The sequence below is a fragment of the Leuresthes tenuis genome, unplaced genomic scaffold (genome assembly GCF_036924035.1).
Source record: "Leuresthes tenuis unplaced genomic scaffold, fLeuTen1.0.hap1 SCAF_9, whole genome shotgun sequence".
Taxonomy (NCBI): domain Eukaryota; kingdom Metazoa; phylum Chordata; class Actinopteri; order Atheriniformes; family Atherinopsidae; genus Leuresthes; species Leuresthes tenuis.
This window is the reverse complement of record NW_027325363.1, coordinates 22481999-22497292: the sequence shown is the minus strand read 5'-3', so window position 1 is coordinate 22497292 and position 15294 is coordinate 22481999. Positions and strand designations below refer to the sequence as shown.

The window sequence follows — 15294 nt, the reverse complement described above, 5'->3', positions numbered from 1 at the left end:
GGCACTGCGTCTGTAGCGTTTGGAGACAACTTCAGCACCCTGGAGAGCTACTTACGTTCCCCAGTCAGTGTCTCTGAAGGCTCCTGTGCGTCTCCACGAACGGGTGTGTCCACAGGCAACATGTCTAAAAAAAATGGCGAATAAAAACTTCTGGTCCGATTTTCCCTCCCCTTCTTCTTCTTTGCTTGGAGTTTAGATTTTGACACATGTTCCAGATCGATTTAAAGCTGTCTAAAATGATCATTAACCACAGATGCGTAAAAAATAGAAAAAGATTTGGTGTATCATCGGTATAGGAGGCCAGTGTCAGCTACAGGCCCATTCAATCAAATCCCTCCAAAGTGACCCGGGACCCAAACGTAAGTGTTACTCACTAATCCATTTTCAGTGAGGCACAATATAAGAGGATTGACCGCAGGCCTTAGTCTACTCTAAAAGCCTTGTTCTCTTTCAGGCTACAGACCTTTTGCCTTGCAACTATAGTCTCAAAATATTTTTGATATTTTTTTCTTATTTTGAGGTGTGCTCATGATGCAGGGTTTAGTGAGAAATGAACACACACAAAAAATAAATTAGATCAAATTAAACTTATTCAATTGGTCTGGATCTCTGAGCGAAGCCAATACAGAGGTGAGTGTTCAGTTCATAAACATTTCTGATGTGCAGAGTGGGGTCATTTTTCTTGCCATGGAGACACACCTCAGCCACTCTGCACCAAGACACCTGTACCACGCTTTAATTGGCCTAATATGCCCACAGTACAGCAGGTCCCGTAGATTAAACGAATCTCAGTCTTGTTAAGGTGGGAGTAATTAGAGATAACAAAGGGCTTTCCCTGTGGGTCTCATGAGCTCTGCTGCGTTTTGTGTGCGTCAGTCTTATCAGGTCTTCTTGAAAAAGCAGCCTGCTTTGCACGGAGACAAGGAGAGCTGGTTGCCACAACATCAACACATGGGTGTTGGGAACAAAATTGTGGATCGGCTACTTTAAAAAAGGGATAAAGAAAGAACACAGATGGATCATAAAGTGAGAACTGCATCTATAAAGTAAAGATCACAAAGGGAAAACAAATCAAGGATGCGTGGGTTTTGGCAGCTTGTTGGAATAGTTCAGAAAACATCAGGTCACAGCTGTGTGAGAGAGAGACAGAGTGAGACCCACCCTTTCAATCTCTTTCTTTACCTGTCTTTGCTTGTGAAACATTCACAACAAAAGCATTCTCCTCCAACACAATAGTGTTGTCCTTAGTCTTCTAAAGACAAAGCAGTAAATGAAAAAAAAGGTACATATAGAAAATGTTACAGAAATATATATAATATATATTATTTGGGTGAGCGTGGAGCTGGAAAGTGATTCCACCTTTGTTGACCTATAAGCCCTCTCCCCCTCCCTCATAAGCTGAAGAGCCTCTTAAACGTAACACCTTGACAGCGCTGTCCTGCATCCCGGAATAGAGGACAGAAACGATGACACAGCGTAACGTCCGCACAGTGAGCAGAGAACACCACACAACACGGTGCTGCTCCCGAGACAAGCCCTGCGCTGCACTGGTCACAGTAACATGTCTACAACCAAAATCAATTAATAAACATGAAGGTGATTGTAGGAGCAGAAGGGAGATACTTAAAAAAAAAAACGACAAAAGACGCTCAAAATAAATCAGGAATCTTTGTCTCGTCAGCAAATATGTATCAAGAAGGGGAAATGTGAAATGCGGTGTGGGCAAGAAGAACATGAATTATTAAACGTGTCAGGTAAAAGAGGATAATGAGGGGATGGAAAGGAATGCATGAATCAAAAGTAAATGGAGACTTCAGGGAATTCCGTTTTTTTTTTGTGAAGCGCACATTTCATATTGATGCATGCACGGTCCACCCAACAGACCTTGAATGTTGCTCACACTACAACAATGAAGGTTAGAACAGCTATTACGGGCTACAAGGCATTTGTCCTTTAGCTCAAACGAGAGAAAAAAGTGGCGTCAGTTAGTTATAGTTTGATCATTTTCAATTAAGGATATCATTCTTTTGTTGTTGTTTTTAAAACTTTTGTTTATTTTAGCCTGTTACAGAAGTGCATGCGCCGCGCATTCCGAATAATAACTTCATGTATTTTTTTATTTTTTTATCTAAGTCAAGGTTTTGAAAAAAACGACGTAGTCACAACAATAAGGGGACACCGGTGGATTCCCTCCATCCCTTCTTCTTCCAAATGGAGCTTTTAGATGGTTACGGCCTTGTTCACAAAGTGACGCCTCAGTGAGAATGTCTTTAGCTCTGTTGCCATCTAGTGGACGCGCGCGTCTTCCTTCTTTTGCCTCAAGGTATACTTTTCTGGATACAGACTCCTGTTTTCAAACTAAACTTGTTTGTCATCTATCATGACACAGCCCTTCCTAAACCAGAAAGCGAACACTTAACAAAAGGCTCATTTCTATATTTTGTTCATAAATCATCTAAGAGAGAGAGAGAAATTGCTGTAAGTTATGCTGCACTCTGTACTGAGCTCGAATGTTAACAGTCGAATGTCTGATAAAACGTGTTTACTGCAGTTGTGTCTGTGTTAGAAAAAGGAAGTACAGTTTTTGTTCTTTTTTTTTCTTTCGTAACCCTCTGCAAACTGTTGTTCTTAAACCGCCAGATCTCCAAGAGATTTGTGTCAGTGTGCGTGCGTGGGTGTGCAGGCGGTTAAGTGTGGAACACAAACTGACATGTCGAGGCAGGCCCCCTCACAACTTACAGCATCACATGAACTTTCACTCTATTTTTGCATTTTCAAAAAGTAGGCCCCGGTGTCTGTGTACCCCTTATCCTGTCCACGGTGTTCCCTTGAGAGTGCGTGTATGTGCGCGTGGAACTCCGTACGTGTGTGTGCTGCGATGCTGTCACGCACCTCTGTGGAAAACAATGGCTGCGTGTGCAGATGAAGAATTGATCTCCCTCCCCTCTCAGATTTGTGTAAGCAGCACCATATGCTTGTCATGAATGCATAAATGGTCACACTTGACCTGTGTGTTTCAGCTCCTCCAGTTTGATCAGGTTTTACAATATCATGTCTAACACCACCACGCCAAAGTTTCAACAGATCCTGTGTTTCTCGCAGATGTTACATATTTGTTTTGTATTGACTTGAACATGGACTTGGCTTGCTATTCATTACATATTACAAGCACATATATAAAACATTCTACTAATTTGGCCAGTTTAAACTTGCACAACCTTCCACTGCAGAGGATGAATCGTAAGAGGAAGAGGCTTTTTTTTCTGTGGGCTGAAGGATTTTACCAGACATGCTTTGTAAGCTGTAACAGGAACATTCTGGGTTTCCGTTCACATTATTTCTTATCAGTTTAATCAAAAACTGAACGAGAAGCCAAATTAAACACAGCACCGCCTCGTTGCGCAACACTCTCCTCCCCAGTTTCTCTTCGCATTCACGACGCTGCAACAAGACTGAGCCACGACAAGCAGCATCAAGACCACGTTCGAATCTAGACGCAACCCGGAAGCTTCACTTTTTGGTACTTTAGAAATAAAAGCGTTATATTTGTGAAATACTTTTATAGCAAAAGCTGCACTCCACCCAACTCCTGCTCTCTGCTCAGCCCATTCAGTGAGGGAAACTTAATCAAAAGACCTCTATTACTTCCTATGTGGTCCTTTGGACCCAGTGCTTCACATATTTAAGGTGTTTCAACACACGTGGCTCAAATAAATAGGTCTAAAACAGGCTTTTGTATACCATGATGACAAGCTGATAAGGTGGTTGATTAATTTGAAGCAGGTGTCTTGGAGCAGAGAAACATCTCAAACAAGCAGGACAGTGAGTCCTGAAGACCAGGGTTGGAAAACACTGCTCTGTTGGTAACATGCTACAGTATTACCAACATGAATAAACTTTCCCCATGCCTGGATTTGCCACAGCAGAAACATTTATTTCAGCTATTGTAGCAACTTAACATTTAAAAGTGTTAACATCAGTTCCGCTGCTAAGCTCGCACTGAACCAACCTTGGCCTAACTTTTAAATACTGGCCAGTTTTCCGTGAGCAATAGCCTTCTTTCTCAATTATAATTTTTTTCTGTTTTAAATATGGTTGTTTTGAAATAACTTCAATAATCAGTAATGACAACTTTAATTACAATGAAAAAACACATCTAGGCTGTTTAGCTAGCTTTCTCTTGCCCTCCCCCTCCCCCTCCCTGGAATTCATGGGAGATGCAAAGACCGATGGGTCACTTTTAGTCCTCAACTTTAATGGGAACACTGTCTGAAATAACTCAACACTCGCTATTCACTGAACTACGGTGAGCTTGCCATTTTGTATCTATGTTGAATGTGTAGTGAGAGTTTTATATACCAATAGTGCCCTCAAAATGAAACACTAAGCTAGTTAAAATGATTATCTTATCAGTTTTACTAACAGAAACACCATGGCAACAGTTGCCAAGGCAGCATAATAAAACAATAGCCACTGAACAATGACTCAACAGCATCCAGGATGTCATATGTTTTTTGTAAAGGTGAAACGGTGTAGAAGACAGACTTGTTCGCATTTGTTTTGAAAATCACCGACCGGAAGACCTCTGATTTTATATGCTGGCTGACTTTATGGTGAAAAAAAAAAACAAAAAAAACGAGCCGAAGGCAGGCAGGACTTCACGGGATGGGAACAAACCAGTGTGTCCCATCGTTGCCAGCCCCTGACAGTTTATTGTTGCGGAGAGGACACGGAGAGAAGGATCCGCAGAGCACATGAGGACCAGCCGACGGACCAAACGAAGGGACACAGGGGCGCTGCGGGGGTGTAGAAAATGGGAGCGGTAAAGTGACTTCAGCCGAAGAGCGGATCGTCTGGATGAAAGTCATCAAAGTAAGTTATTCGCACCGCAGTCCGAGACAGAAAGTGATTAACAAGTATGACCGTTTTCCGTCAACTAACAGTTTTCTTTTCAACTGCGTTAAGTTTGTATCAGTGGTGTGGTTTCGGGGGCAAGAAACGCAGCGGGACCTCCGGTAAGATCAGATTTCACGTTTGCTCCTGTGTTGAGGAGACCGCCCGTATTTGTCCCGGCTGAACTGACCAGACTCCTGAGTGTCGTTACCGCAAATTACTTAGAAACACACACTTATACATGGACACGCGCACACAGAAAAGCCTTCCTGGTGCGTGTGAAACATTATGGGCCATCCCCGCACAGGAGACATGTGGAGCTAACTGACAGCTAAAGAGGGGCGTGGTTGACAATAAAGATATATTAACTGTACACAGAGTCAAGCATGTGATGTGAATGTTGGGAGATATTTCAGCAGCTCAGTCCTCAGCTACCAGCGGTTTGCCACGTACGGCTGCAAGAAATTTGATCTGCAGAGGTGCCCGTGCAGTGTGCGCAAGCCCGCCTCTCCTGTTAACTTCCCAGGGCAGAGCCATGGTGGTTCGCTTTGTGGGAGGACGAGAGTTGGGGCACATTAGTCCCAGCTGATTAGGCTTCGTAAAAGAGACCCCAGAGAAGTTATATAAATCCGCAGCAAAACGTCAGGTTGTGGTAAGGACAGCTGGGTGTATATCAGGGAGCAAATGTATTGCACGAACTTGATGACAGTTTAAAAGCAACCTCTGCAAATTAGCTGTAAATTAGATGTACAGTGCCATGCAAAAGTGATGAGCCAGCCCTCGTATATATATATATATATATATATATTCCTGTCCAAGTGGCAAAACCTTCTTCTAATCTTCTCAAGTGGACTTGAGCAATAGTTCTTCCTGAAGTGTCTTTCAAAGTTTTCTTCCGACATTGGCTGAATGTTCCCTCTTTTTCAGTCCAGTCCATTTTGTTACATCAGCCGTCGCAATGAAAAATCTTTTTCTTTTTTTTTTTTATTCCCCCATTTCTTCAGTTGCCTTTATGAAAAATGCCAAAGCTAACACTGTTTGACAGAAAGAAAATAGCATTTTTCGCACCAGTAACATGATTTTCAAAGAGTCGATGGTTGAAAACTTGGCACAGACGTGGGTGTGCAATGGCTGAGGTGTGCCAAATAGTACAAGAGGTGGACTGAAAATCAGTGGCAACAGGTCTTATGGAGGGATGAATCCTCCCCCAGAGCCCGAGACCTCAGCGTTATTGAAGTGGTGTGGGATCATCTCGACAGAGAACAGAAGCCTGGAGAACTATTCCTGAAGACATCTTAAAGAAATGACAAGAGAGCTTGTCTGTGTCGAATCATGGTGCTCATACCAAATATTGTCTTTCAAGCGCTTTAGAATCGTACAAACTCTGTTTTGGTCTTATATGCTGTATTTCCATTCAGCAAGTCGTAACCCCTGTTTTACATCTAATTTATAATGAAATGAGAGGTGGATCAATGCTGTTGTGGAACAGACAAACTGCACAACATGAGAATCCTGAAGTACATCAAAAAAAGATCTTTAGATACCGTAAATGTACTCGTCGTTTGGTTCACCTCCTCAGATGCCAGTTTTGCAACACAGTCTAACGTTCTCACACAAAAGAAACAAAGCGTCGATATCGTATTTCTTTTTTTTTCTCCTTCAAAATAAAGTGAGAGCAGGAGGAGTTTTTTTTAACAAAAGATCGATTTCACTAATTGGTAGTGAAAGAGCAACCGGATGGACGGATAAACAAAAGATCCTGCAGGCCTGACGTCTCTGATCGTGATCAATCTTACTTTTTCATCGTTACTTACTTCTCATATCACAGTTATTGGCAACACCCTCATGCAAACTTTGAAAATGCTTCTCGGTGCTAAAAGACGGGCAAATAAGTTCACCTACTGCTCTACTTAACCGTCTTTACTTAGAAAAGTGTTAAAATTCAGCCGATGCTACACACACAGTCATCCCATACCGGCTTTTGCAAAAACAAAAAAAGAAATGTTGGTCATTAATATCACTATCCAGCCCAATGCGTTCCATTGCCACCTAATTGTTTTAAAACACTTAAGTACCATCAACTTGATTTAAAGTCCCTGGCTTCTCCTCACTGTCACGCATTCATTTGACTTAAAAGGATTAGAGTGGCATCCATCCTCTAATTACACAGTTTTCAGCCTTCGACTTGAAGATTAAATTGGGGCAGAGTGGTCCCGCGGACACGAAGAGCGCGCGAGAGCGCAGGACGGGGGTCTGACGTAGACTGACGTGGACGCAAAGGAAAGCGATAAACTGGAGAGCGAGTTAGATGTCAGGTAATGATTCTTCACTTTGTTCTCTGCTCTGGATGTGCACACTCCTTCTTATCGTTCACCATCAGCAAAGTGTCAGCTTGCAGGGAATATTTTATTTGACCACAGATAAGAATTTCCACTGTTGGACACAGAAGGGGATGTTGTCGTGACTTGACACAATAAAACTGATAACACGCTTTAATAATTGGATCATTACAGCGATAACTGCTCAAGCCTTTATATAGTCGCAGGGTGATGAGTTAAGGTTCAGATAAAGCTCTGCAACTGTGCGTGCAGTTGCTGTGCTGCTGTTCCAGGCTCAGAAAGGTGCAAAGGGACCCCTTGAAAGTGAGAAAGTGTCGCGCCGTGACTTCACACACCTTTGCCAATTGCCCACCCAGGGGGTTCGCGCATGGTAGGTTAATTGCAGTTGTTAGAATGCGTGTGAATTGAAGGCACCGCTGGCAGGAGTTTGCTGTTATCTCAGGTTTATTGGTGAGAATTCGAGAGGGACAGCTGGTGCAGAAAGCAAATGTTGCGAGGAAAGTCATGAGCGTGGCTGCAACACCGCACAAAGGCGACAAACGGCTGAGGACGGGCGTGATAAAAGTCAGAAGTTTTTTTTACGGGTTTTACTGGCACGTTTTCCCATAGTCTGCATACTCTATGCAGTTTGGGTCTGGAATGAGACCTCTAATGATTGATATAGGCTTAGAAATGAGAGTTGAGGGGCTGCTGTTCATGCAACGCGGATTGGAAACTTGATTTATTAGTTTGGACATTAACTCTGCTCCCCTGGATGTGGCTCATTCCAGCGGTGCACTTTGTAACTTTTGAAGAACTCGGCCGGCAAAAATCCTGTTAGAAATTCTGTTCAGCCAGTGAAAGATTTGTTTACTCAGCCTAATTAACACTCTCCAATCCTGTCCGGTCAAAACTTGCAGCTGCTTGGACTACAGGACACATATACTGACTGGCCATTTTTCAGATAACAAGTCCTTCAGTTTTAGAAACCTTTACATTGTCAGTTTTACAGGCCAGCCCGTGGTAAGACGTTCAGAGGTCAAGACATAGAACACAGTGCTGCCCAGAGGTGAACAGCTTGGATTTAGTAGACTTTGAGCCACAGTCATTAGGCTGCATGTCCAGCCTGAAGCACAATGCAGCAATGTGACCTCACCCTCTTACATAAGCTAAGATAAACAAATCAAACCCCTGTTACATGCTCCTGATAAGAGCTGTAACCTGAGCCACATGCTGTGCCTGCATATATTTAGAAATTCTTTGTTATTCATTTATCTTGTTGTTTTTTAAAGAACACCCTCCCCCCTCCCCCCCAAACAAACAAAAAAAACCCACCTCTTGGGAAGGCAGTTATTTGACTTGCATTAACACTTCCCACCTTTTAAATCTGGAGTCTTGAACTTAGGTGCTCAAGGTGAATTCCTGTGTATTGCACTGTCATTTAGGAAGAAACGCTTTCGACTAAACTCCTTTTCAAGTTTGTGCCAAGCGACAGCCAGAGCCAAAATTGCAGTCTGGTATCTCGCCCAACGTGTCTGGCTTAAGCTGAAGCTGCAACTGAATTTCTCATGCAGCTGTAATGCTGTGCAACTGTGGATCGCTCTGTTGTGTCATTCCAGGTCGACTTGACCATGACTGTACATTTGTGCTCGTTACACAACTTGTAACCTCTGTCCAATTTTCATACTCGTTTGAGTGTGTGTGTGTGTCTGTGGGTACACATTGACTCACATGAACTGCATGGGCGAGCTCTGTTCAGTTTTCAGTTAGGCAGGTACACAAAGAGGGACTAAGCAAGAGCTGAAAAAGGTACGATAGGTTTGTCTTTGGTATGGACTTTACTGTATCATTTTGTTCTTTTATATTTTTACTTAGTATTTTACTGTATTTTGCTCACTGTGGTTTTATTTTTTGTTGATCCAAATCCTTTTTTACTTTGCTGACTTTGTTTCCTTTTCTTTCATGGAGACATTTCTTCGTTGTGGTGCCATTTCAGATGCATTATGCATTATTTCTGAATTAGTTGTCTTGATACACTGAGGCTCACACAATGTGCACAGTGTGAGAACAATGCCCCCCCCCTAAATTTAAGATTGAGCTCAGATTTACGATGCACTCATATTTTCCCTTTTACAGCCACTCGTAGTCATCATGGTGAGTGGACCAAGAAACTGCAAATTAACTCATTGATCAAAGGAATTAGGCCAAACCCACTGGAAAGCCAAGAGGGAGGGAAATTGTGGCTACTCGAGTTGCACAAATAAAGGCTTAAAGTTTTTTTGGAGAGCTTAAAAGAAAGCCTTTAGGATGGCATTTGAGAGTGAGCAGCTCCTTGAATTTCTGGAATCACAAAACAGATGTACTGTGAGTTTGGCATGAACAAGGTGTTCTGATCTAATCAAGGGTGATTAAGTTTCTAATCTTAACAACAGTGGCATTGTTAAAAACGTTTTAAATGTAATCTGCTCTCCCCCCCAGAGAATGATGGCACTCCTTCTATGGCTTAACCTGTTGCTGCTGGTGGCTGCCCAGTCGAACGCTGTCAAGAACTGCCATCCCGGCTGTCACTGTGAGGTGGAAAGTTTTGGACTGTTCGACAGCTTCAGCCTGACCAGGGTGGACTGCCGAGGCCTGGGTCCCACGACCTCCATGCCCATTCCTATCCCACTGGACACAACCCACCTGGACCTGTCCTCCAACGCCATGGGCCCGCTCAGTGACGCCATGTTAACTGGCCCAGGCTACACCACCCTTGTTAGCTTGGACCTCAGCAGCAATCATATTACCAAGGTCAGTGGTCCTGGGAACAAAAATATCCTTAAACAAGGTCAGCCAGCTTGTAACTTAAAAACAACTTGTGGCTAATGCTAGCTTATCTCAGCTAATGTTAAATACTGTAATACAAAATTGACAGAGTGTTACAGAGGGTGCTTAAACCAGAATGTCAGTGGTTTTTACACAACTTCACTATGTACAAAAGTGCAGTGCACTTATGCATATGCAACATACCACTGGAAAAGTAAGATTTTTGTGATTCCATTGATGATAAAAATCAACGAGCTGGCCCTCAGTGTCCTTTAGTTACCTCTCAAAATAGATCTCTCTTTCCTCGGATGAACTGGGAAGGTCTGCTGTGAGTTGGATGGCTACTCCACCCAGAACTGTCAGAAGGAGGAGAACTAAATCGGTTAATTGAACTGCTTCAGCAAGCTCATCGCTTCTCGAGGCAGAACAAAGTCTGCTGCCCTCAGCTGCAGTCCATGATTGTGGACTTAGACTTTCCACATGACAAGACTCTAAATTACAGAGACTGCTACTGATTGCCACGGCACCAACCTGTCCAGCCTACAGATTTGGAAACTCATTATGAAATGGGCCGAGGCTAGCTTAATAACAGTGACTGAATTTTCAAAATGAAATGTTAACATACAGCACAACACCTGTAGAATGTCTCATTATTCATCTCTTCTCTGCTGTCCCATTTTCAGCTCAGCCCCAATGCCCTGTCCAAGCTGCGTTACCTGGAGAGTTTGGATCTGAGCCACAACAACCTGGAGAGCCTCTCACCGAGCTGTTTCTCTGGGCTCCCCCTGGCTGAAGTTGACCTCAGTCACAACAGCTTCCAAGAGTTTGGCATGGACGTGTTTGCTACCAAAGTGAACGGTGAACCTGTCAGCGTGGATCTGTCTCATAACAAGCTTGTGTCAGTCTCCACCACTTTGCACGGAAAAGCTTTGCACATTCAGAGCGTAAATCTGTCAGCAAATCAGCTGGTGAGTGTGCCAAGCCTGGCAGGACTTTCACTGAGGTACCTCAATCTGGATGGTAACTCCATCACGCAAATCAAGGAGGGAGCTTTTTCTCAGCTGAAAGATCTGGCTTATTTATCCATCAGTGGCCTCCATGAGCTTCAGGAAATTGAGCCGTACAGCTTCAAGGGCCTTCAGAGCCTCCAAGTTCTGGATCTCTCAAACAACCCTAATCTTAAGAGCCTGAACCCTGCAGTGTTCAGTGGACTAGACTCCCTGCAGGAGCTGAATTTGTCTGGCTCTGGTGTGGCATCCTTGCCAACCAACATGCTGAGCTACCTGCCCAGCATTAAGAGTATCACGCTGGGACAAAACATTCACTGCTGGAGAACCAAGAAGCAAGGACAGTTCCACCGGCAGATTGGCCAGGTCCAACATAACGAAGTGCTGAACTGTAACGTGGAGGGCATTGTGTTGTAAGACTGTACCTGTGGAAATGGACCACTCTCTGCAGTCCTGATTCCAGAGCTGTGCCTTGATATGCAAAGCAGGTGTTTGAGTTGCACTCACTCAGCTAAATCTGTTCCATGGGAATGCTATGGATTATGTCTTAAAGGTTTAATATAGTCTTTAAGAACTCTTAACACAATGTCGTACATACTGTAGCTTTTCAGAACACAGTGAACATTTCCCAGCATTTCAAAAAGCACAGAGCTTTTCCCTTTATGTCTCAGCATATTTACTAATCTAAAAACTTTGCATGAATCTATCTTGTACAAACACTACATTAAGCGTTGGATTCATGTACTTCCCTTCATAGGACAACTTTAAAATCTACTTGCACTTATACTTGCACAGGTATTTTCTTTGATGATGCACCTACAGCTGAGCAGGCCAAACCCCCTCTATGCTTTAGCTGCACTCACAGATATCGTACGACATCTGACCACTAAGAGTCATTTGACTTTGAATGTGATGGAAAAGGCTCGATTTAGAGGAGTTTCCTCTGAAGTCTGATGCTACTCTCATTTCTAATAGTTCACTGTTGAAGCTACAGCCAGAAACTGATTAGCTTAGCACAAAAAATAGACTCGGATGAAACCATTAATCAATGACTAATGCTTTGTATGTGGTTTGTTTAATCTATGCAAATCTCTGTCGGAATTGAGGCTGTGCACCTCTTGGTCACGTGGAGGAAAAAAATGGATTTTATTGTGTTTGGGTGGATTTTGGTAACAATTCTAACAGTAGTGCTTTTCACACATCGGTTAGCTTACAGAGGTGGATCAGCGTTGCATCAATGTGTGTGCATACAAACATCAAGCTTGTGTCGAAAAATCAGCTGAGTCATGGCAGCATTGCTGGGTAGACTTGCCCTATACACATGACCTGTTACTACCTCCCTCGCTGGCTCACAGCTGTATCAGCGACAGGTCAACTTCTAACCCCCATTACACTTTTGTACTTTGACATGACAGCGATACACAATGAAGGCTTGACAGACGTGCGGAAAGAGCTAACGCTATCTGTATTCCTCGTTCCCAGCCATAAAGTGCCATTTTGTAGGTTTTGGGAGCTCTATTGGTTGAAATTCAGTATTATTTTCATAGGTATAATTTAAAAATGATTCATGAAAATGCGAACTCATGTGTTTTACTTTTGAATGAGCAGTATACGTTCTGATTGAATGGATTTTCTAACCACACGGTTCACCATGTTGCACCACCATGTTTTCACATCAACGTGATTTTCAGTTTGCTGCAATCTGCAGCTTCACCACTAGATGTCACTAGATGTGACGCGCTGCTCCTTCAGTGAGAAACTTAAGCAACACTGCTGGCAAAGAAAAGTATTTCCCCAAAATGCTGAGGTTTAAGATCCAAGGACCAGATTTTTTTCCCTTTACAGTGAAGTCTTGTCACACATGGAGTGGATAAATTTGATCTCCACAAAATGATCATTTCATCTCTTTTTGCTTTTTTTTAAAAGGAACTCAATCCTAACAAAATGCTCTGGGATGGGACGATGTCTGCTCATCACAACGCTGTTTAGGGAAATGTTTCATGCAAAGCCTTTGCGCTCATTGACCTGTGCTGTGTATCAGTGACACCACGCTGCATGAATATACAAGCCCTGACCTTGTTTACCGACTCTCAAGTTGAACAAGACATGATTTATTTGATTTTTTTCAAGGAGGAGCAGGACCAATGAAGTATGACAGCTTCTCACATATTTATACCGAAGTGACGTTTGTATGTGTTGACATTTCAAGTCCTAGCCGTACATGTATAAACTTACCTTGGCATTCCTGTGGTGTTTGGAGTACGATCAGCCTCAAGACTGCACGTTAGGGTTTGTGACCATGAGCAGTCTGTAAACTGCTTTGGCTTTGAGCTTTTTAAGGCAATCCATGTTGTAATTTCCTTTAATTCGAAAATCCGATCAGCCCACTTTTGGTTTAGAGGTCTATATTTGTACGTATGTACCTATACTGTACATAACTTTATATATGTATGTATGTATGTAAATTTTATGTGTAATAAATTGACGATTCTCACATTGTGAATGGGGGATGTCTGTTGTTATTCATATTCTGCGTGATGTAAAACTGGCAACGGTGGCTTGTGATTCAGTGAAGGAAAAAAAATGTATTCAAAACAAACCCACTTACAGGAAAACACTGTGTAAGTGTCTGCGCTGCACACAGCAGTTTTGCTATAAAATCCAGTTTTTCAAAGCACTGTGTGATTTGTGCCTTTGCACAAGACTGAATCATAGCAGGGTGTGGCTCTGCAGGACACGAGGAAAAGCTTAGATCTCAGCGTTTTATCCTAACAGTAGTTTCTTTCTGTGCTAGTCTGTAGAAAATGGCTTTTTTATAGCTTTTTTAACATATTTTTAACTAACATACAAGTGCCTGGATACAACAAAAGCACAAACATACGTTTATGTGGCGTTGAATGGTGTTTAAGGCTGGTAGCCAGCCAGGGAGGAGGCTTAGAGGAAGACAAGTGGAGAAAGTGGGGGGAAGAGAAGTGGGTATCAGCTAACTGATATCTCTCGTGTGTCGGGCAACAAGTGTCTGCTTTGTGAGATAGAGGAAGCCTTCACAATATGCTTTGTTTTCTTTGGCACATCTTTTAAACTCCCCAGAGTTTGCCTGAATGCAAAAATGAAGCTAGGAGCTTTCAGCTGTTGCGTCAGAGCTGGATAGAGTGTGTCACATCCTGCAAATGGAGCTTGGCAAATCATGAACCAAGCCAAAACTCTTACAGTCGTCTTGAGTGTATGTCTGAGTGTGACTGCTATTCTCCTCAAGTGAGCAAAAGGCTGATAAAGAAGAAGAAGAAAAAAACTTCAGTAGATTGAACCCATTGCAGAAAACACTTCCAGATGTTTGTACAACCTTTTTTCTTTTTTTTTTGTTTGTCTTGTGAAGTACTCGCATGTTGTATTCCATGGAACCAACCATCCATCATAAACTGTCCCCAGCTGCATTCAGCAGAGTAGATGCACTCTATAACGCTGAAAGAGTGAGACGCTGCAGGGAAAACTATTTTAAGATTCAGGGCTTTTTGGCCTTTGAGACTATTGGAAAGAAAACATTCAAAATACACATCAGGTATTTTTTTTCATGCAATTTGTCTTTTCAATATTGATTCAAAACCTACATATTTAGTGAAAGGCTTCATTTAATATACTTTTATCAGGATACAGATATTCCAGTGCAGTCTCACTGTGAAAACACAGTAAAATGATCACTAGGGCTCGCCACTTTTAAGATGCTCATAAACACTCTGAATGCAGCACTGGTGGCCTCTATCTGTGGACTGCCACGTGAAAAGCTCGAGTTCAAGCCCATCTGACCTAAAGTTCTGTCACTTTTCAACTACCACGTCACTTGTGGTAGATTAAGTTTAGATATCAAAAACACCTGGTTATGGTTAGAAATTGTAATTACCTTCATTGTTGGCTCTCAAACTATTTTTGATGTCCAGTATGTTTTTGTTCTTTCTTACGTCTTCCTTTTTTCACATTCTGTCAATAATGCAAAATATTGGTAGTTAAGAAGACCTTCATTTATTTATCACACTGGGTGTTGGCAATGACATAATAAGGGCAGGAGAGCAGGAATATGTACATTTATGGAGGAAAAATACACAGGCCGCACCATCAGCGTTGGTAATAAAAACAGTCCAGCTTCCTTCTTTATTTATAATGTGACTAACTCAGGTTACAGTGACAACATCAGCATAAGAGCATGCAAACAACAATTTTCACAGGCTAACAGTGTGGCCCAGACTATTTAGCTTGCAGAGGATAAGTTTATCTGA

At 42.5% G+C, this 15294-nt stretch overlaps 2 protein-coding genes across 3 annotated transcripts in view; one reads left to right on the top strand and one right to left on the bottom strand.

Moving 5' to 3' along the window:
* Positions 1 to 15294, bottom strand: part of LOC140314580 (beta-galactosidase-1-like protein 2) — a 363608-nt gene that overhangs the window by 105553 nt on the left and 242761 nt on the right. The window lies entirely within an intron of this gene.
* tsku (tsukushi small leucine rich proteoglycan homolog (Xenopus laevis)) lies at positions 4619 to 13526 on the top strand. Of its 2 annotated transcripts, none has more exons than XM_072392865.1 (3): positions 4619 to 4872; positions 9690 to 10001; positions 10700 to 13526. In XM_072392865.1, exons 1-3 carry the CDS (start codon positions 4858 to 4860, stop codon positions 11438 to 11440), a joined length of 1068 nt encoding a protein of 355 aa, XP_072248966.1. In that variant the 5' UTR covers positions 4619 to 4857; the 3' UTR covers positions 11441 to 13526. The 2 variants fall into 2 exon arrangements, with proteins under 2 accessions (XP_072248966.1, XP_072248967.1); XM_072392866.1 differs by lacking the exon at positions 4619 to 4872 and adding an exon at positions 8773 to 9020.